At 59.7% G+C, this 22,621-nt stretch overlaps 1 protein-coding gene across 1 annotated transcript; it reads left to right on the top strand.

The window, feature by feature from the left end:
• The first annotated feature begins 2,840 nt into the window (after positions 1–2,840).
• Positions 2,841–21,826, top strand: LOC119094099 (bifunctional heparan sulfate N-deacetylase/N-sulfotransferase 2-like). Its single transcript, XM_037217178.1, is given in 19 exon segments — positions 2,841–2,982; positions 3,396–3,503; positions 5,176–5,251; positions 5,798–5,916; positions 7,551–7,754; positions 8,438–8,564; positions 9,105–9,211; positions 9,663–9,767; positions 10,784–10,895; positions 12,409–12,515; positions 13,768–13,950; positions 14,654–14,883; positions 16,056–16,179; positions 16,647–16,798; positions 17,415–17,496; positions 17,498–17,527; positions 19,031–19,126; positions 20,759–20,851; positions 21,375–21,826. Coding segments are annotated over 19 exon segments (2,205 nt in total). The 5' UTR covers positions 2,841–2,940; the 3' UTR covers positions 21,483–21,826.
• Positions 21,827–22,621: the final 795 nt, after the last annotated feature.

Genomic DNA, 22,621 nt, shown 5'->3' with positions numbered 1-22,621 from the left:
TGAGGCGGGCCACGTCAGGTGAGTGACGTCATTGAGGCGACTCCCTACGGTCAGGTATGTGTACGTCATTGGGCGGCTCCTCGTCATGTGAGAGTGACGTCATTGAGCGGACTCCACGTCAGGTATGGTGACGTCATTGAGGCAGCTCCTCGTCGGAGTGAGTGACGGTCATTGAGGCGACTCCACGTCAGGCGGGTGGACGTCATTGAGGGCGGCTCCTCGTTCAGGTAGGTGAACGGTCATGAGGCGGCTTCTTGTCGGTGTGGGTGACGTCATTGAGGCGACTCCACGTCAGGTAGGTGACGTCATTGAGGCGGCTCCTCGTCGGGTGGGTGACGTCATTGAGGCGACTCCACTTCAGGGGATGACACGCCTGGGCCACCTCTACGTGTTATAGCATGTGTTGTTTCATTGCGCTAAATCAGTGAAATCCCGTGACATTGTACGTTTTTGCACACACTTAAGACAGAACAGTACTGCATCAGACACAAGACAAAAATTAAGTGCACTGATGTGTGCAACTGCGGTAACCTTGCTTTAGGCATGCCATTTTAAACGCATCCAGTGAAGCGCCGTTGCTGCCAGCAACATCAGTTTACGCAATCACAGTGGTATAGTACAGATGTTCATGCAAGTCCCGATATACGGTTGAATTGCGTCTGTACAGGATGTACTGAAGCAGACATTGGCCTTCATCCCGAGGGCCGTCAGTATCCCATGGGATTCAATATGGGCGGGATTTTGGGGTTGGATCCTGAAATCTTTCTGGAGCCCCAGGCATATGTCTTACTGCTAGTACTGCTGCCATCCGCTAAGCAAAGAGGTACCTCGGTCTGTATCTCTGTTAATAATGTTTCACACAGGATGATTAGGTCTCCCACTTTTCCGTGAACGCAGACCACGTGATAGGGGTGACATGTGCTGCAGTTTATTCTGGCCCTGCAGCCTTCAAAATGACGTGGCCAGCGCGATAGTCGCACGCTACACCATAACCGCGTCAAGAATGCTGCGGTCTTTAAAACTATCGTTTGCACGAAGACAATTTTAGCTCAACACTGCGATTTTATGGAATCATTTACGCCAGATGCGATTGCAGCAGGTCATCAGCGCCTGGTTGATCGCCGTGGTCAACAACGCAACTCACGTTCTCTGAGAGTACACTTCTACTTACGAGGCGTACACGTACATCAGCAAAGACCATGACGTCACCTTCCTAACGGCCATGATCGGAACTTTCGTGTGTGCACGCCACCCCTGCCTAAGTGGTCTCAGCACTCAGCGTCTTGTATTGGCAGACTCACCATGCCTTGTTCTGTGTGTCTCGCTCTCCCTCGTGCCTGGGCTGCAGCAGTCCTCTCGGTGCCGACGACGGCGACAGAGGCCCTCTTCCAGCCGCCCACCTGACGGCTCTGTGGCTTGCAAAGCCGGATTCTGACGTCCAGCGCTTGTTCGGCCCTGTGGCCAGCTCCTACCCCCACCCCCCCCCCCCGCCCATGGCGCGCGCGGATAGCCGCGGGTTCGAACCTCACTCCCGGCCGGATGTTTCGTCGTCGCTCGCGGTGGTCGACGTGATGGCTTTCCGCCCGTCCACTGCCGGCCGAAAAGTAAGGCGAAAAGCCAGTCGGTCCGTCATTTCAACACACAACGGACACGCCGGCTCCCTGTTGGTGTGGCGGCGGTTTTCTCAGACACTGCCAGGTTCGTGCCGCACCCTGCTGACAGCCGTGCGCCCTCCTCCGCCTGCAGCGAGGCGCAGCGCGGGCCGCCGCCGACGGTGCGCGTGTCGTGCGGCGCCCGGCCGCCGGAGGACGCGGCGGCGACCGACGGCCGGCACCGCTCGGCGGCGCGCCTCCGACTCGAGGCCAAGGGTGCTGCTCTACCTGGAGACGCAGTACAGCCCCGTGGGCCGCGACCTCACCGCACTGCTCACTGCCAACGGTTCAGGTGCGGCGCCGCGCGGCCGGCCGGGCGGGCCGGGAGCGGCGGGGCGCTGCCGTCGGCGGCACCGGCAGGTCGTCCGAAGTGCAGGCGGACGTAGAATGTCGCAGGAGAAGAGCAGAGCTTAGGTGCCGGCTGGTCGCGCCGCCCTCGCGTTGTGGTCGCACGGTGGTGGCGTCCGTGTCGGCAGGAGTGGAGCGGGCAGGGGGGGTGTTAGGTGGTGCGTGCGTGCGTGCGTATATATATATATATATGTGTGTGTGTGTGTGTGTGTGTGTGACGGAGCGATGGTGGAGGCGGTGGCGTGGGCGTGGGCGTGGGCGTGGGCGTGAGTGTGGTATGGCCTAGTTTAGGACACTTGGCGCGCGCCGAGATGCTTTCGTAGGCGCTTTCAAATGTTTGGTCAAGAGTTTGTTTATGCCTCCGTCGTCATTGGTGATGTTTTGGAAGGGAAGTGTTGCCATGTAGGAGTGTATATATATATATATATATATATATATATATATATATATATATATATATTCATTCTTCAACATTGTGCAAGGCAATACATTTGTGCCTAGTGTGGTGTTAATTATTGTAACTGAAAACTTCGAAAAGATGATGCTCTTTACATCCATGTTAACCATTATATACTCTTGCGTCTGTAACGCGCATGTTTTCGTGTCTTTGTACTACCTCAGCAAGTATAAGTAGCGTCGTAAACGTGTCTCCGAAAACAGAGTGAAAACCGCGTGTTCGTATTGCAGCAAAACAAAAGTGTTGCTGATCTCACTGTCCATAACTCGTCGCACGTTGCTGTAGATGCATCCCGCAGTCCCGCTCCATTGCCGGCTTGTCCTGCCGCTCCATTGCCGGCTTGTCCTGCCGCTGGACTTGTGCTGACCTCAGCGTGACGGCAGGTTCAAGACGGTGACGTCGTCCAGCCTGCCGCTCTTCACGTCCGGCGACCGCGGCAGGTACAGCGTCATCGTCTTCGAGTCGTACGCCAAGTACCTGGCCATGGACTCTTGGAACCGCGCCATCATGGACAAGTACTGCAAGGTACGCTAGTCCGGCGCCAGTACTGCCAGGCAGGGGAGCTTTGTCCGGCACTACGCCCGGGTCACGAGCGGCGCGATTTGGACTCAGCTGTGTCCCACCGAGCTGCCTCTCATCCCAACTGTTGAACAAGCGCTGCGAAGTCGACTGACCGTTGCGAACACTGCTAGGCGGGAATGGTGCAGCACTGCTCGACCTTTGGCGTCGCGGGGCGGAGCTCCGGCTGGCGTCAGTGGCCCGCCGGGTGGCTGCACGTCTTCCCCATGGCACCGCGTTTCTTTTCGTTGTCCAGCGCGGCAACCGTGCCGCGGTCATCTGTGTCGCGCGTGACCTATGCTGGGATTCGAGCTCGGGACGCCCGCTCCGAGGCCGGGCTGGCCGCCGACCGGGCTACCACGGCCGGCCGTCTGCCGCAGGAGTACGACGTGGGCATCGTGGCGTTCATGCCGACGCAGGAGGACAGTCTGCACGGCGCGGAGCTGACCGGCTCCGGCCTGCGGATCCACACCAACCTCGCCCTGCAGGTGACGTCTCGGGCCAGGCCGCCCCGACTCGGGTCACGGCACTGGCTGGGGGCTCTGCGTGGTCTGCGTGATCTGTGGTCTGTGCGGTCTGGTCTGGGTGATCTATGGTCCGTGTGATCCGTGCGATCTGCCGTCTGTGTGATCTGTGGTCTGTGGTCTGTGTGATCCGTGGTCTGTGCGATCTGTGATGTGTGCGATCGGCGGTCTGTGTGATCTGTGGTCTGTGGTTTGTGTGACCTGTGGTCTATTGTCTGTGTGGTCTTTGGTCTGTTTGGTCGGCGCGGGCGCAGTTACGCCTGCCTCTGGGCAGATGTGTAGTCTGTGCCCCTCGCGACGGGGAAGCTGAAGCCCGTCATTTCACAGACGGCGATGTCCTTTAGCCAACCCATCCCCAGATCGTCAAATTTTACATTTGTGAAGCCATTACAGCGCGAGCACACTCGTGCATCTTTTGAGCACGATTTGCCATGACATGATATGCAATTTATATGCTTCATGCATGACAGCCCCAGTAGCAATGACAAATAAAACAATGCGCTTCCAACTTGTTCGTATGGCTGGAAGCGGGCTTCGATGGCGGGTCACGCGACGCCCTGGCTAGCTGTACTGCTGAGCAGGACGGAGTGCACGGTCCCGCTTGCACGGTGCAACGCCATCATGCTCGCTCGACGCCCGCTGCCGATGGGCCTGGCGCTGGCCGCCGCCGGCCGCTGATGAGCCTGGCGCTGTCCGCCGCCGGCCGCTGATGGGCCTGCTGCCACCCGCTGCCGGCTGCTGATGGGCCTGGCGTCACCCGCTGCCGGCCGCTGATGGGCCTGGTGTCACCCGCTGCCGGCCGCTGATGGGCCTGGCGCCACCCGCTGCCGGCCGCTGATGGGCCTGCTGCCACCCGCCGCCGGCCGCTGATGAGCCTGGTGCCATCCGCTGGCGGCCGCTGATGGGCCTGTTGGCTCCCGTGGCCCGCGCATGGCAACTGGGTGGCATGGAGGAAATTAGGCCCCTGGCTGGCGGCCTAGCTCCGCGATGTTTGTCAGGACCCCTAGGTCGCAAGTTGGTCTCTTATGCCTGCTGTATGAATTGCTTTTAACACGCATGTGGACAGGCGTCGTTTATCATAATGAGACCGGCGGGACGTTCGTATTTGTCGCGTCGCCTACGTCCATGGTTGTGTGTTATGTGTGTCTATCGGCCGGATGACTGGCGCACGGTCAGAGTCTTGGTGCAGCCTGTTGCGTACGTGGGGTTGACCTGCCACACAGGCCGCACCGCCATGATGGTCATCACCAAAATAAATAGTAATGATAGCGTTGTAAAATGGTTGTTACAAGTTGTCGCCATTGTCATGTTAATAGCATATTGTCGGTGCTCGAAACCAGGGACGATATGGAGTGTAAACGAATGGTATCTGCCCAGGGTCGTTCCTGTTGTTTTGTAAGGCACCATGAGCTCGGCGAAAACCTCCAAGAGCTCTTAAACAAGCGTCAGATATGTGTTTGGTGGCGGAGAAACGTGTCATCAGTGCTGCCGGTGCTGTTGCGTCTGACTCGTCTCCATGGTTACGGAACGCTTACCTGATCCCAGTGCTGTCGCGTCGGACTCGTCTCCATGGTTACAGGACGCGCGCCTGTTCCCGCCCGATGCTGCCGCGTCTGACTCGTTTCCATGGTTACAGGACGCGGAGCTGAACCCCGACTCACCGGTGCTGCGGATCGCCAGAGCCGGAGAGACTCTACGCGGCCCCGTGCCCGGTAGGTGGCACATCTTGGCGCTTGGTGTACCCAAATTGGAGCTACACTTGGTGTGACGACGCGGCAAAGAATGATGGATTAGCATGTCCCGCGTTGAATGGTCTCCATTGTCAGAAACGGGCAACATCTACTGAGCGGCACCGCGTGATTTGCACTTTTCTCTTCAGCGCCAAAGCGTGATTGTTGCTGTTCAGTGGGCTAGATCTTTGACGTCCCTTTGTGAACTGCTAGGCGTGCTTAATGACTAGAGAACTCACCGAAAATGCCGCCTGAGATTTCTGGTTTCGTTCACGCTGGCCTTAATGCTCCCGCAAACTGTGTCTCCTTCTTGGTGTTCTTTTGATAAGTCAGCCCGTTGGACATCCGTCAACCCCGGTGGAGACCCTGTCAACCCGCGATGGACACCCGGCTGGCACCCCGTGACCCTCCGGTGGCCACCCCGTGACCCTCCGGTGGCCACCCCGTGACCCTCCGGTGGCCACCCCGTGACCCTCCGGCGGCCACCCCGTCCACCCCCGACTGAGGCCCGGCTGCCCCCGTCGTCAGGTGACGTGCACACGGTGTTCGTGCACAACCACAGCTCTTACCGGCCGGTGGTGACGGCGTCCCCCCGGCACCCGGAGATGTTCGGCGGTCGGTACCGGCGTCTCACGCTTGTCGTTCAGGTGAGGGGCGGCCCAGGCCGGACGTGGCGGCGTCGCGGGAGCGGCCGGCTGTCGCCCCAGCGCACTGGCGCTCCGTCGACTGGCGGAGTCACTGCCGACTGCCATATGTTGCTGTTGACTGCCTGTGTGACTGTTGAATGTATCACAGCCGACGGTCTGTATCACTGTCAACTGTCCTGTATCACTATCGACTACCTGTGCCACTATCGGCTGTCGGTGTCGCTGTCGTCTGTCTGTAGTCACTGCCAACTGTCCTGTCTGTATCACCTGCCGACTGTATCACTGTCGCCTGTCTACATCACTGCTGACTTCCACATATCAAGTTCACTGTTACACTGTCGACTGCTATGCATCAATTTCGACTGCCCTGTATCACTGTCGACAGCCATGTATCACTGCCGGCAGCCTGCATCACTGTCGACTGCCGCCTACCATTGTCGACAGCCTGTACCACCGTCGACTGTCTGTATCACTCGACTGACATGTATCGCGCTGACCGTCGGCATCACTGTCGACTGTCGTGTCCGGGCTGGGGCCACTGTAAGCGGTCACGTACGGTGACTGTCGACTGTCTGTATCACTCGACTGACATGTATCATGCTGACCGTCGGTGTCACTGTCGACTGTCGTGTACGGGCTGGGGCCACTGTAAGCGGTCACGTACGGTCACTACCACTTGTCTTCCGTTCCTCGTTAGCTGTCACACTGTCCGGAACACTGTCGGGTAGCGTTCTGTCAAATGGAACACATACAAACTATGACTCCGTCGACAGTCACAGGATAGTTGCGGGAGCGGCCAGGGCAGGACGGCGTTGGTGCACGCGCACGACGCGCGTGTATTTCTTGGAGCTCTGTTGTGCACCGAGTACTGAACACAACACAACACAGTTGTGTTGTGTTGAGTACTCTGTTGGCGGTAATGCGTGGGCGTCCTCACATACACCGGCTGCTGGGTATCATGTATCGTGTATCATGTCGACTGTCATTATCATGTCAACTGTCGTGTATCATGTCGACCGTCTGCATCACTCTCGACTATCTACATCACTGTCTTACTGTATATGCTGTACTGTACATCACTGTCGACTTCCATGTATGCCATGTTGCTGCTGACACTGACGTCCTAGGTGTGCCATCAGCCGGGTGTGGCGTCTTCCTGGCTGCCGCAATCTTCCGCGGCTTCTCAGTCCCGTGCCTCTCTCCCTTGTCACGCCTTCGCTGTCGTCTCCACCACGCTCATGCTCCTGCGTTCTAGCGGTCCCTTCCCTCTGCAACCCCCGTTTGGGTCTGGGGACGAGCAAGGTTGCGATGCTACAGCCCAGGTTATCGCCACTGTTGTCGTCGTCTTCCCCGTATTTCTCCTTTGGTTGTCTTTACCTTATGCGTTTCTTCGTCTCGTTCCCAACGGGCTTGCCCTTGCGGTCTTTCCGTACACCTGTCCCCGTCTTTAGTTTTCAATTTTATTTCTTTCGCATAGTCGCATTTTTCTTCATTTTCCTGCATTTTTCCGTTGGCTTCTTCCCGTCGACTACTTTTTCTCCCTCATACGTCTTGTCCTGTCCTCTTGGGTTTCCCTGCTCTGCCAATTGAGACGCACGCACTCACCGCCATCGCCGCCACCGCCGTGTCGGCAGGACTGCGGCTACCACGACGGCATCCGCCGCGTGCTGTTTGGCACCGGCCCGGACTTCTGGCTGAGCCGGGTGCTCCTGCTGGACAGCATGTCGTACCTCTCGCACGGCCAGCTGGCGCACCCGCTGGACCGGCTCATCATGGTGGACGTCGACGACATCTTCGTCGGTCGGTCCGGCATTCGCATGAAGCCGGACGATGTTCAGGTGAAGAGTGCGCACGGGCGCACGGCCGGGGCAGGAGGGCTGCGCTGTTTCAATGAGGGGGCGTGTGCGGCTGGCTGTGCTGCATAGGTCACCAGCCACTGGCATAGCTGGACTCACAGTCTGACCTGACCACCTTGTCCCCTGGTCTGACCGGACATCTTGGACCTCCGTCCTGACCTTTGCCCTGACCTCTGCCCTGACCTTTGTCCTGACCTTTGCCCTGACCTCCGCCCTGACCTCTATCCTGACCTTTGTCCTGACCTTTGCCCTGACCTCTGCCATGACCTCTGTCCTGACCTTTGCCCTCACCTCTGCCTGGACCTTTGCCCTGAACTCTGCCCTGACCTTTGTCTTGACCTCTGCTCTGACCTCTGCCTGGATCTTTGTCCTGACCTCTATCCTGACCTCTGTCCTGACCTTTGCCCTGACCTCTGCCTTGACCTTTGTTCTGACCTCTATCCTGACCTCTGTCCTGACCTTTGTCCTGACCTCTATCATGACCTTTGTCCTGACATCTGTCGTGGTCTTTATTGATCTGGCTCTTGACACGTCTGACTTCGCTCTGACCCGGCCTGACCACTGAACTGACGTGACCTCTGATCCGACGTCTGGCCTCTGCATGACCTGACTTCTGAACATGACCCGAGCCGTGTCCTGACCTGAGATGTGACCGGCGTCAACAGGCGATGCTGGACTCGCAGTCCCGCCTGCGGCAGCTGGTGCCCGGCTTCACCTTCAACCTGGGCTTCTGTGGCAAGATGCTCCACACGGGCAGCGAGGAGGAGAACGCCGGCGACGACGCCCTGCTGGGTACGTCAGCGGACCGGGGGGCTCTGGCTGGCGGCACGCTCCGGACGTGCGCGCCGGCGGGTGGCTGCCGGTTGCGTGTGGGTGCGGTGACCTGTTGTCGTGACTCGGCGGCGGCCGGTGGTGGCGCCTCTGCAGCCGTTGTACCTCATCGATGGGCACGTTCAGTTTTTGGATAACTGTTCGCGTGTGGGTCAAATGCACGTGTCTACTTTTGTTGGTGGCACAACAAAATGAACTCGGTAATGCTTGGCCAGGGGGAAAATGAAAAAAAGCATCACCACAATGTGCCTCGTTTGATTGGGTGAGACTTTCGGAGTCATTGCGTGTCTTTGTCCATGCTGATGTTAGCCTATCGACTAGGCGACACAGGGCACAATAAACCTGGGTTTGGGCGTCAGGACGGTATATTATGGGTTCCCGAGAGGGGAGGGGGAGGAGAAGGGGGGAGGCACCGTCGTCACCAGCGCTCACGCCCCCCGCCCCCACCCAGCCCGGTCCGGTCTTGGCCCAGGGTCCGTAACATGTCATCTGCTCTCACAGCGGCCGCCGACCAGTTCTGGTGGTTCCCGCACATCTGGAGCCACAAGCAGCCGCACACATTCGGCAACTTCAGCGAAATCGTGCATCAGATGACCCTCAACAAACAGGTGGGGCCCGGCGGGAGGGGGATGGAGGGAGGGGGTGGCGTCAGGTGCAGCACCCCGCCTTGGCAAAGGGACGCGTGCCGGACCGTAGTGCTCGCTGGATCACCGCTCTGGTAATGACAGCTGTGTGCAGCGTGCGATGCGCCGATGACGTAAAGCGTGTGGAACAAGCTGCACGAAACTGAAATGTCAGCTTGTATGTCTTGATATATATATATATATATATATATATATATATATATATATATATATATATATATATATATATATATATATATATATATATGCGGTGCGTGCGTGTGTGCGTGTTTGCGTGCGTGCGTGCGTGCGTGCGTGCGTGCGTGCGTGCGTGCGTGTTATAATTTCTTGCCTTGCTTTCTTGGTTACATTTTCGAACACAATACCCTCGTCTTATGCGACCTCGTTGTAACCGTGTGGTGGTGGGCGTCACCAGTTCGCGGAGGAGCACCATCTGCAGGTGCAGCACCAGTACGCCGTGGCGCCGCACCACTCCGGCGTGTACCCCGTCAACAACCGCCTGTACGACGCCTGGCGGGAGGTGAGCGAACTGCGACTGACGCGTACGTCCCGAGAGGGCGCTGGTGGCGTCGCGGTCACAGCCTGCCTGGACGTCCGGTGCGGTGGCGGATAATTTGGAAGGTCGCGGGCCTGTATGTGGAGTGTAATATGTCAGTCCGCTCGCGAGTGTAGTGGGAGTCAGTGCAGGATATCAGGTGCATCATAGGTCTTTTGTTGGGACTTATCTGTACAATATTCATAGTGTGCTACTTAACTGACATCCATCTAGTGTACCAAGTGTGTGGCAAATCCGTCCCTTATCCTATATCTTGCTTCATCCTGCATCCTCGCGACACCCCGCTTGTCCGGGGCGGGCTGCGTGCGTCAGCCACGAGTGGGCCGAGAGCCCCGTGGGAAGGGGACCCCGGCCGGGTACCCACGCGTGCGCGAGTTAAAGCTCGGCGGTTGGCCCCCCAGGCGCATGCACGTCTGCCCCATCGTTAGCCATTTTCCCTCATCCCATAGCCCTGAGGTGATCATTTTTGGTCGAAAGGGCTCTAATAAAAAAAGAGTTGTGTAGCTGTCAAGGCGCAGGGACGTCAGTAGCCTTATTGTGTAAACAGTGCAATGACGATACCAATAGCTCGGTCGACTTTAGAGGCAAGGCGACCTCAAACGCCGCGATGATGAAGTTTGCATAAATCACGCAGGGTACCGTGTAATATGTCATTCATGTCATTACCATCACTGTTCTGTGATTTTTGTGCAAAAACCAGTTGAGAAGAACCAGCGAGCTGTTTGCTGCGCAATCAGCTTTGGATCTGTTGACAAGTTAGCGTTGCTTCGGAAGACCTCTTGGGTCGACAGGCGCTAGCCAAGCAACGCGAGACTCTTGCACAAAAGGTGACGGTGCAGTGTCCCTGGGGAAACCCCTGTGTTCGCACAAAAACCCACGAATCTGCGATCAGTCCGCATCGCAAGCGTGGGAGCACTCCTATCGCGCGCTGGCTTTGAGCCGGGCACCTCCGCTCACGTCCGTCGGCGCGGTGCCGGCAGGTTTGGGACATTCGGCAGACGTCGACCGAGGAGTACCCGCACCTGTACCCGGCCGTGCAGCGGCGCGGCTTCGTCTACAAGGGTGTGCGCGTGCTGCCGCGACAGACCTGCGGTCAGTGGTCTGAATCCCCTCTCCACACCCCACGCACTGGTGGTTTGTGGTCTGAATCCCTCTCCAGACCCCACAGACCTGCGGCCGGTGGTCTGGACCCCCTCTCCACGTCCCACGCACCGGCGGTTAGTGGTCTGAATGCCCTCTCCACACCCCACGCACCTGTGGTTAGTGGTCTGGACCCCTCTCTCGACCCCACAGACCTGCGGCCGGTGGTCTGACCCCTTCCCAGGCCCCACGGACCTGCGGCCGGTGGTCTGACCCCTTCCCAGGCCCCACGGACCTGCGGTCGGTGGTCTGGGCCCCTCGCCCTAGACGCCACAGACCGATGGTTAGCGGTCTGGACCCCCTCCTCAGACCCGAAAGGCCTGTGGTCAGTGGTCTGCCCCTCCCCAGACCCCACAGACGTGCGGTTGGTGGTCTGGACTCCCTTTCCAGACCCCACGGACCTGCATTCGGCGATTTGAACAGCCCTCCCCACGCCCCACGGACTCCAAACTCCACAGACCGGTGGTTTGTGGTCTGGACCCCTCCCCAGGCCCCAAAGACCCGCCGTCAATGGCGCAGGTCGAGGAATGGGACCGGAGAATTGTGCTGTGTCTCGCGGGGCGACGCGAGTCGACGGGAGGGACGGGGAGGGAGGAGGAGGACGAAACATGCAGAGGACTGTGAGTCGTGCATAATGTTATATAATGTAATATGCATGGTATAAAGAAGATATGATCTGTAAATGGAGACTTGCGGTGCGGGCGTTGAGAACCTGTCAGCTCCGTGGGACAGAAAGTTGTGTTAATTTCTTGCGCGAATCGCAGTGACAAGTGACGTCATCAGTATGTTCACTTCTCGAACGGTGGTGTGCGGTGGCAGAGTCCTAGCCACAGCGATGTCATGGAGCGACCCGCCGGCCTTTGTGAGGTGCTTAGTCGGCCAGCTCAGCTGTATCAAATGGCGGCAACCGTTGAAGACGCAAGTGCTATGAGATGAGGGCTAAATTTGGACTCGGTTCACGAGCAGCAAATTCGCTCTCTACGTCAGCCACACCGACCGCGATGTTCGGGTGCCCCCCCCCCCCCCCCCTCCCCACCCTCGCCAATTGGGAGGTAATGGGCGTCACCCTCTGGACGCGGCGGGCATGTGCTTGTCCGCGTTGGCATACGTATGTTTTGTCGACGCTGCGGACGTTTTGGCGTCTTTTGCTTGTCGCAGAGTGAACTTCTCGCCTGTTTCAACCACACTTGCTTGAAACTATAGAGCTACGGCATGAACGTCTGTCGTCCGCGTCCAAATGAACTCAGCGTTGCCAGTCCAATGGCGGAAGCCGTTTTTCCGTTCGGCGTTGGCAACTCCGCAGTGCTGACTGTCGTAATTGCATGCAGGGCATTTCACCCACACCATCTCCTGACTGTGGTGACTCCCTGTGGGGCAGTTCACCCACACCATCTCCTGACTGTGGTGACCTCTCTGCAGGGCTGTTCACCCACACCATCTCCTGACTATCTTGACCTCCCTGCAGGGCTGTTCACCCACACCATCTTCATCGACAAGTACCCGGGAGGACGGCAGGCGCTGGACGACAAAATTCAGGGCGGAGAGATATTCCAGACCATGCTCAACAACCCGGTGAGATCTGCTGGACCGTGGCCAGCGGCCTGGTATGGTCCCCGGACCGTGGTCATCGGCCTGGTAAGGTGCCCGGACTGTAGTCAGCAGCCTGGTAAGATCCCCGGACTCTAGTCAGCAGCGTGGTAAGGTGCCCGGACTGTAGTCAGCAGCCTGGTAAGATCCCCGGACTGACAGTCAGCAGCCTGGTAAGGTGCCCCGGACTGACAGTCAGCAGCCTGGTAAGATCCCCGGACTGACAGTCAGCAGCCTGGTAAGGTGCCCCGGACTGACAGTCAGCAGCCTGGTAAGATCCCCGGACTGACAGTCAGCAGCCTGGTGAGGTGCCCCGGACTGACGTAGTCAGCAGCCTGGTGAGGTGCCCCGGTGCCCAGCAACCAGTGATGATGGCATACTTGACAGCATCACCAAGGGCCATCGAGATAGAGGTGTATCTCTTTCGTCGCGTTGTACGAGGCCGGTGGTGATTTGCGTCACCTTTTGTCACCGATCAGCTGGGTATTGGTTTATATGACTCCTCAGCACCTTACTGCCTGCCAGATGGAAGCTGGTGGTGCTGAGTGCCTCGCGAAAAAGGAAATGAAAGTAGTGGTCGGAAGCATAACCACAAGTGCTAGAATATTACAAGGCCGTTCAATACACCAAGAATGATCAATGTCAACCCCGGAGGGTTAACACTGACGACATGCGTCTCAGCCGCGTTGCTCAGCTGCCCTCGGCGCGCCAGTATAGCCGCAGTTGGAAGACGGCTTATGCCTCTCGGACATCAGTTTTCCACATCACCGTCGCTCTGTCGGACTCACACCATCACTGGCCCCTCGCCGGCGCGCCGTCCGTCACGCGTCCTTCGGTTTCTGTGGGGTGATTGTGACCTATGCTTTCTGTGACGGTTGCCCTCTCCGGGGGGGGGGAGGGGGGGGGGGGGGGCACGGGCTCGAGTCCCGGTCGCCGCTGCAGTCCCTGGGCGATGATCTGGCCATGCAGTCGCTGACGCTCCCTGAAAGGGCTCGTGACGACGTGCGCTGTGTAACCTTTCGAAAAAGGATGCCCTCTCCCATCGGCGTCTCTTTCTCCGCCCGGTATCCATGCGGCTAATGGGCGACAGCCAGTCACCCACTGTGGTAAGCACCACGTGCCCAATCTGTGACCATAAATGAGCGACGGGCCCAGGGCCGCACTCCCACCACGGCCACCGCCCAGCGTCGGCTCCTCACCAGATGTCACCACTGGCGTCGCCGCCTCCGCCCGGCAGATGTCGATCTTCATGACGCACCTCAGCAACTACGGCAACGACCGGCTGGGCCTGTACACGTTCGAGTCGGCCGCGCGCTTCGTCTCGTGCTGGACCCACCTGCGGCTGCGCACGGAGCCGCCCGACCGGCTGGCCGACCAGTACTTCCAGCGGTTCCCGGAGCAGCGCGACCCCGTCTGGGGCGTGAGTACAGACCGCCGCCGCCGTCCGAGCGAGCGAGGGGGGGGGGGGGAGGGGCGCCCCGGTCGGGAGGAGACGGGCTTCGTTGGTCCACCACCGGGCGTGCGGCTGACGACGATATTCGTAGGATTGGTGGCCGCTCCTATGTAGCTCCGTAAAGCCTGAATTAATGATAGATATTTGTTGATCAACTAACTACTAGTGTTTGCTGACATTTTTGGAACTTTTGTTTAATGGAACTGGTGTACTGCTGCAGAACTCCTTGTTCCGGATCATTATAAAGTGCTATGCATATGCGTTGTGGCTCATTCTTGCTGTAAAGTGTACAAGAGTTCTGGCAATATATATATATATATATATATATATATATATATATATATATATATATATATATATACACCATCAGCTCATCATGCTCGTACTCCTGTGTTTCTCCTCCTCATGCTGCCTGCAGACTATCTGCTGACCTCTGTGGCTTACCATCTGTTGACCTACTGTCCTCTGTGTCTGGCCCCCGCTGACCTCTTTGCCTGGCCATCTGCTGACCTGTTGACCTCTGTGTTTAACCCGTGCTGACATCTGTGTCGTCCCATCTGCTGACCTGCTGACCACTTTGACCCGTGCTGACCTGCTGACCTCTGTTCTCGCCCACTCGCTGACCTGCTGACCTCTTTGTCTGACCCCTGCTGACCTGCTGACCCGTCAGAACCCGTGCCGGGATCGCCGCCACCTGAGTCTGTGGCGGATGGCCGAGGACGCGGCCGTGTGCCAGCGCTTCCCGCGCCTGCTGGTGCTCGGGCCGCAGAAGACGGGCTCGACGGCGCTCTTCACCTTCCTCGGCCTGCACCCGACGCTGCTGGCCAGCCGACCCAGCCCCGACACGTTCGAGGAGGTGCAGTTCTTCAACGGCAACAACTACCTGAACGGCATCGACTGGTGGGTGGGGCGCGCGCGCCGGCGCCGGCGGCGGCCTTCGTTGGCGGGCGGGGCGGGGAGGGGACGGTCGCCGTCGTTGCGGGCAGTCACTGGTCATGGCTGTACATGCGCGATCTACTAGCGTGCTTCGCTGCGAGGCGGCGGAATGTTGCAACCTGAAATGTTGCAGCTCAGGTCACTATAGGTCGTATGTGACCGGGGCAGTCGTGGCGTCCCAAAGTCCCAAATTATCGTCATTATCGTACAGATTACCAAAGGTTGAAAGCGGGCTAGTCCACAGGCTAGCGCTGTCGTCGGTGGTGCTGATTCACCACAGCGTCGGTCTGTGGCGTCCTTCGCACGGGCGCGAACCGCGGCCGGCGGCGGGAGCCAGCCCGTTGCCACCGCTTCGAGACTGGGCTCGCGCTGGCGGCGGAGTCTCGCTGTGGTCGGCCTGTGTCAGGACGCGCGCTGCTCCGGGTGCTCACGTGCCGCTCCGCTCCGAGTTGAAGCTCGTGGGCTGCGAAAGCTGCCCAGTGTTCAGCCGTGTCGCTTCGGAGTAGTTCGCCATGTGGTGTTACAGTGGTCCATGTAGGAGCAGCGGAACCCTTCACACCTAGCCCTTCATGTCTAACGAAACCCTTCACGCCTAGCCCTTCATGTCTAACGAGACCCTTCACGCCTAGCCCTTCATGTCTATGGGACATCTCGTGGGACATGACATCTCGTGGGAAATCTGAGGATGTCATGACCTTTTTGTGCGGCGGAGTCGTGGCTGGTGTGCCTGAGCGTGTGTTTCAGCACGCTCGTCTTTGGATGACTGTATTTGCCCTCATAACATGTGAGCCGTCCCTTTGTCTGCGGACGACGGACGGCGATATCCCAGAGTTGATTCGGGATTGCCCAAAGACAAGTCAGTGGACGTCAACAGACGGTGCGGGGGTGACTCTTCTGGCGCTCGTGAGACTGCCGGCGCCAGTATGGATACGGTCTGGCGTGGCGCGCGATCCTGCCGCCGGCGGCACGGGTCGGGCTCTGACGTCACTGACGCCCCGCCCTCGGGCGTGCCGGCGTCACTGACGGTAGGCTGGCGGAGGGCGCTTCGGGTCCCGCGCAGGAGGGCAGGAACCGCGCGGTATGTGAGGGGCGATCGTCGCGCGCGCGAGCGACTGACGGCGTGACGTCCGTTGCAGGTACCTGAACTTCTTCCCAGTGCCCAACAACGACTCGGTGTACCTGTTCGAGAAGAGCGCCACCTACTTCGACAGTGATGTGGTCCCCAAACGCGTGCATTTCCTGCTGCCGGACGTCAAGCTGGTGAGCTGCGGTTTGGGAACTACTGGTGTTCGGTGTGTACCAAAATGCATTTTTCGCGTATACTTTGCTATTTTTACCGTGATTGGCACTCCGTTTGTAGCCAACGATTGCAGAAGTAATCCATAACGTATTTCTGGGAAACTGGCGTTTTGTGAAGCGAAGGAAGTTCATAAGCACCATGATGTGAAAACGTATCTGTGATTGGCAAGACGTGAGGTATTTTGGCCGTCGTTTGAGCAAATTGGCAGAATGCAGCGCACTGTCTGCAATTATATTACCAATGCTATCCCGCGATGTTTCAGCGAATGTGAAACCCCCTTTGAACTACCAAGAGACCAGCGGCGGACTACGTTCGTGCCGCACCGGCCCTTCTGGCAACAGTCGGCCGTAGCGTACCGATCGACGGGTGGCGCCACGCCGCCGCCGTGTCGTGCCCGTGAAGTTGAGCTGCCGCCCACGTCCGACAGGTGGCGATCCTGATCAGCCCGGCGGCGCGCGCCTACAGCTGGTACCAGCACCAGCGGGCGCACCAGCTGTCGGCGGCGCTGCGCTACTCCTTCTACGAGGTGGTGTCGGCCACCAACCAGTCTGAGCGTAGCCTACGCCAGCTGAGGAACAGGTGAGGGGGCGTCCGGGTCAGGGGTCACATGGTAAAATGTCAAAGGTCATCATCCGGAGACACGTGAGCGAGGCCGGGCCAGGAGTCACATGATGGGAGGTCAGAGGTCATCGTTCGGAGACACGCAAACACACGTGAACGGAGCCGAGCCAGGGGTCACATGATGAGAGGTCAGAGGTCATTAGTCAGAGACAAACGCACACGTGAACGGAGCCGGGCCAGGGGTCACATGATGAGAGGGCAGAGGTCATCAGTCGGAGACACACTTGAACCAAGCCAGCCCAGGGATCGCATGGTGAGAGGTCAGAGGTCATCAGTTGGAGACATGTGAACGGGGCCTGACCAGGGGTCACATGATGAGAGATCATAGGTCATCAGTCGAAGACACACGTGAACAGGGCAAACAGGAAATCAAGGAAAGTGTTCAGAGCTGCGTGATGCAGCTGTTATATGGATCCAAGCTAATCTGATGCAGCTAGATTGCCATTGCAGCGACGTCGAGGTAAGCAATGTGGCTGCTCGCCACATGTCTGAGCGCCCATCGGTGTGTCCGTGCGCCTGTATGACGGTCTGTGTGCCGGCAAGGTGTCTGTGCACCGGCTTGCGTGTCCGCCAGGTGTCTGGAGCCGGGCAAGTACGCCTCCCACCTGGAGATTTGGCTGCGCCACTTCCCGCCGTCACAGCTGCTCCTGATGGAACGGTGACCAGCTGAAGGACGACCCCGTCCAGGTGAGCCGTCCCCGTCCCCGACCCCCGTCCAGGTGAGCCGTCCCCGTCCCCGACCCCCGTCCAGGTGGAGCCGGCCCCCGTCCCCCGACCCCCGTCCAGGTGAGCCGTCCCCGTTCCCCGATTCCCGTCCAGGTGAGCCGTCCCCGTCCCCGTTCCCCGACCAGGTGAGCCGTCCCGTCCCCGACCCCCGTCCAGGGTGAGCCGCCCCGTCCCGACCCCGTCCAGGGTGAGCCGTCCCCGTCCCCGACCCCGTCCAGAGTGAGTGCCGTCCCCGTCCCCGACCCCGTCCAGGTGAGGGCCGTCCCGTCCCCGACCCCGTCCAGGTGAGCCGTCCCCGTCCCCGACCCCGACACCCGTCCAGGTGGAGCCGTCCCCGTCCGCCGACCCCGACCCCGTCCAGGGAGCCGTCCCGTCCCCGACCCCGTCCAGGGTGAGAGCCGTTCCACCGTCCCGACCCCGTCCAGGTGAGCCGTCCCCCGTCCCCGACCCCGTCCAGGTGAGCCGTCCCCGTCCCCGACCCCGTCCAGGTGAGCCGTCCCCGACCCCGACCCCGTCCAGGTGAGCCGTCCCCGTCCCGACCCGTCCAGGTGAGCCGTCCCCGTCCCCGCCCCGTCCAGGTGAGCCGTCCCCGTCCCCGACCCCGTGCAGGTGAGCCGTCCCCGTCCCGACCCCGTCCAGGTGAGCCGTCCCCGTCCCCGACCCCGTCCAGGTGAGCCGTCCCCGTCCGACCCCGTCCAGGTGAGCCGTCCCCGTCCCCGACCCCGTCCAGGTGAGCCGTCCCCGTCCCCGACCCCGACCCCGTCCAGGTGAGCGTCCCCGTCCCCGACCCCGACCCCGTCCAGGTGAGCCGTCTCTGAACCCGACCCCGACCCCGTCCAGGTGAGACTCTCTGACCCCGACCCCGACCCCGTCCAGGTGAGACGTCTCTGACCCCGACCCCGACCCCGTCCAGGTGAGACGTCTCTGACCCCGACCCCGTCCCCGTCCAGGTGAGGCGTCTCACCCCTGCGGGGCTGACGCCAGCCTCTGGAAGAGGCCTTGCCCGCGCAGTTAACATGGGCGGTCTTCGGCTCGTAGTGCTCGCCGAGCACTTGTCTCGCGTGGGTTTAGCCGAACACCGCGATTCGGCAATAATTGCTGGTTAGCTGAGGATCTTACCGTGGGAGTTCGGCCCCGTGCCTGGTCCGCGGTATGCAACGCCGACGACGGGCGGCGGCCGACCGAGCGGTGCCGGCCCGGGCGGGCGCGCGGGCGGCGGCCGGCCGGTACGCAGACCCCGGGAGCTGACGGCTGCCGGCGACCCCTGGCGGAGCCGCGAGCGCCCCCCCCCCCCCCCCTAGGCGACCGTAAACCAATCCTGGCGGGAGCTGGCGTGGCCATGATGTGCCGGCTGTGTTGCGAGGTCCCCATGGCGGGCTCGTCGCGCGGGGCCAACGGTGGCTGTGGGCGGTCACAGACTGTCCCGCGTCGACCTCGCCGACGCTGCGCTCGCCGCTGCCGCAGGTGATGCAGAAGGTGCAGGAGTTCCTGCAGGTGGTGCCAATAGTGGACTACAGCCGCCTTATCGAGTACGACGAAGAGAAGGGCTTCTACTGTCAGGTACGACACGGGCTTCTGCAGCGGGGCACATACCACACGGGCTTGTGGTGATACTGAGTATGGAGTGGCGCACCGACTGCATGACCATTTGCTTCCTCTCGAGAACGGCTAACTTTATTTCACTCGGCTACGGCTTCAAAATAACTTAACAATCGTCTAAATTAAGTATACCCACGCCGTCAGAGACTGTAAGCAATGCTAAAGGCGACGTGCGCCGGGAATGAAAGTACGTCGGCAATCTCACAGCACCTACAAGGTCACCTAAAAGGTCACCACCTAACAACTGAGAAAGTTGCGCTGTGGGGAAGTAACGCCGCCCATTGGCGGCTCAGCTACGGCACGTAGTGAGGACATGTGCGACGTCGGATGCCCCCCGCATTTCCAGCTGCAGGGCGCATACGACACAGGCTTCCTCTGGCGGGCGCCCTCGACGTCGGCCGCACGCCTCAGTGTGGCCTTCCATCGTGTGTCGTGTTTGTAGCTGGCGTTTTCCAGATTCGTCCCGAGCCATTTGCAGGTGTGACATTGGGCTAAGCCTTCACCCGTAGCAGTGGCCTCTTTCTGTTCTGTGAACCCATCACCCGGGTAGGACCATTCTAGTTCAACTCGTAGTCTTGCGTCTCACCTTTTCACCGGGCAGCATTGCGGGGAAATAGTTTTCGTGGAACATAAGAGTATGGCCTGGCCGCCGTATGCCAGGCTGATCTATGGCCTACATGCTGGCCAACTGCCATGCGTGTGGTGAAACTGACACCCAGCTGTTTGTGGTGCTGAACACCGGGTCCCTCCTCCGCGATGCCCGCCCGTCCCTCCGGAGTGGCAGGGTGCGGAGCCACAGCCCCAGCAGCTGGGTGCGGCGTGAAGCCCAGTGATATGGGACAAGTCGTATGGTGTCACCCGGCGGCGGGTACACTATTACACTGCTGGCATCGAAACACTTGTCAGTGTCGCCGTTGAAGCAGGGCTAGAAAATACGGTAATGGTAACGGCACATTAAAAAAGGTATTCCCTCAAGGCATATAAAAGCTATGTTTGAAAGTTTTTGTCGAAACTTTATGCACAGCAGTTTACCAAGAGGAGGCGCTAGATAAATTGAGGATCGATTTTCGTTTTGGTGAGCGCTTTCTAAACTTCCGTCTTACCTGCTCCGAAGCAAGGTCAGAATCGTGTAGAATACGACCTTGAATGTTCCTTGCACGAGTTCCACCGCCGACAATAAGCCTGATAAAAGTGAACGTACCTGCCTAATCTCAGAGCTCACACTCCACGAGAAAACAGCCTTGTACCACGTGATATTTGACTCAGGCACCACGCGGATGATTCTTATGCTTCAGCCCACGGAGTGCGGGGGCTTTCGGATACGGTTCTTATCAGTGATCATATTCTGTGGCGAACAGAGGTGCACGGCGACACCCGAAATTGAAGGGACATAATTTCAATATCATTCCATCAGTCAATCTTAATCAAATCAATCAATTTAATCAAATCTCAGGCAGGGCCGGAGTTAGACGAGAAAACGAGCAGGCGTCCGGACTGGTCCGTGGACAGCCTCGGCCGTGGCGTCGCATCTCCGTGTGCTGACCCGGGTGACCTTAGGTCACGACCCTGCTCATGCTGTCTCCGTCTTGGCAGGTGCTGGCCGGCTCGGGGCACACCAAATGCCTCGGCAGCGGCAAGGGTCGCCATTACGAGCCCATGGAGGAGCAAGCTTCCCAATTCCTTAAGGTGGGTCTCCCCGGCGACGGATGCCTGGCGCCGTGACGCTAGCGATTATGGTGTTCCGAACAGCTCATATGCGCGTCCTGTGAAGTCATTCGATCCAGTTTAAACCTCGTGAACATCTCGCCGCCACAACCGAGAATCGAACCCGGGTCCTCAGCGCCGTAGTCGGAGTCCCTCCCCAACCGCGCCGCCGCGGTCAGCCGTGACATGACTCGGAATGGGAGCGTGCGCGGCTGCTGCGGTCCACGCGGCGGCACGCGGCACTCGATCAGCGCGTGTTACAGGGGACTCGTTTGTGCGCGATACTCGTGCGCAGTTGTGGCATCGGCTTCCGAACTCCAGCTCACAACGAAATGGGCGGCGGCTTTGGCTTCGCGCATGTCCGCTCCGGCTCGGCGTCGTGCTGGCGCCCCGTGATGCAGAAGCGTGTGTGCTGTGGCTTTGTTCCTTGTCGCCCTGGCTGTGCTGACTATCGGTCTCCGCGTGTCCGCCGCGTACTGACAGCACGCTCGCCGTCCGCCGGCAGCGCTTCTACTTCAGTCACAACATCAAGCTGAACAAGCTGCTGAAGCGGACGGGGAAGGCGGTGCCGCCCTGGCTGGTACAGGAGCTGAGCAACGTCCCCGGCGGCTGACTCCGGACTAGGCTGGCGGCAGAGTGCAAGCCCGCGCTCGTTCTGTGGCTCCGAACCGATCCTTGGCATTGTGAACCGCGTCTAACTAATGTCTCCCGTTCTCCTTCCGCCGTGGTAATCCCCTGTGACCTAACCTCGCGACGAGGGTAGTATTGTGCTTCGCTGTACCCCAGTTGTATTGGGGACGCGTGCACCTTGTTAGTACCACTGTTTCATAACTGCGCATAACCTCCGTGGAGACCGCCCGTCTTGTTGACGCGGGCATTGTCGACAACTGATCGTTCATGGACTCCCAGATGGCACGAGCGTTCCCTCGTGGAAACTTCCGAACCGTTTGCCGCTTCCCGGCCGCCGCGGCCTTCGAGCGCGCCAGCGCCGCCACGTGACCGGCGCCCGAGGGCGACCGACCCCGCGAGCCGTGTCGCTCTCGGGCGCCGGTCCGGCGTCGGTGTGAGGGCCGCGATGAGGCGGGCTTGCTCCGTGGCGCGGCCCGCCGCGGCGGCGGCAGCAGCGGAGCGGGCTGGTGCGCTCTGCTGCCAGCAGCGCGACGCGCTTCTGCGAAGCGATGGTATGTCGCTCTGTTGCCGAGCGAGATGTCGCTCTGTTGCCGAGCGAATGTTGCTTTGTTTCCGAGCGAGATGTCGCTCTGATGCCGAGCAAGATGTCACTCTGTTACTGCGCGAGATGTCGCTCTGTTGCCGAGCGAATGTCGCTTTGTTACCGAGCGAGATGTCGCTCTATCGCCGAGCAAGATGTCGCTCTGTTACTGCGCGAGATGTCGCTCTGTTGCCGAGCGAATGTCGCTCTGTTGCCGAGCAAGATGTCGCTCTGTTCCTGCGCGAGATGCCGCTCTGTTGCCGCGCGAGATGTCGCTCTGTTGCCGAGCGGCTCGACTGGCTGCTGTTGGCAGCTCCGTGAGGCTAGTTGGTTGGTGAAGAGAGGCTGGCGCCGTCGGCACGCCGGCAGCGGCAGGCCAGCCGAGCAGAAGGCTGCTGGTGCCGCGCCAACGGCGAGGTCAGGTGACCTGGCCGCCGGGGAGGTCCGGACAGAAGAGTGCCATGCGGGCAGCGACGAGCCGAGGGCCGCGGGTCGGAGGAAGTATTTAACTTTTTTGTATTTTCTTTTTATGACGAGAGGTG

Source organism: Pollicipes pollicipes, unplaced genomic scaffold (assembly GCF_011947565.3).
Source record: "Pollicipes pollicipes isolate AB1234 unplaced genomic scaffold, Ppol_2.1 Scaffold_1600;HRSCAF=1878_pilon_pilon_pilon, whole genome shotgun sequence".
Lineage (NCBI taxonomy): Eukaryota > Metazoa > Arthropoda > Thecostraca > Pollicipedomorpha > Pollicipedidae > Pollicipes > Pollicipes pollicipes.
This window is presented reverse-complemented; position numbering and strand designations above follow the sequence as displayed.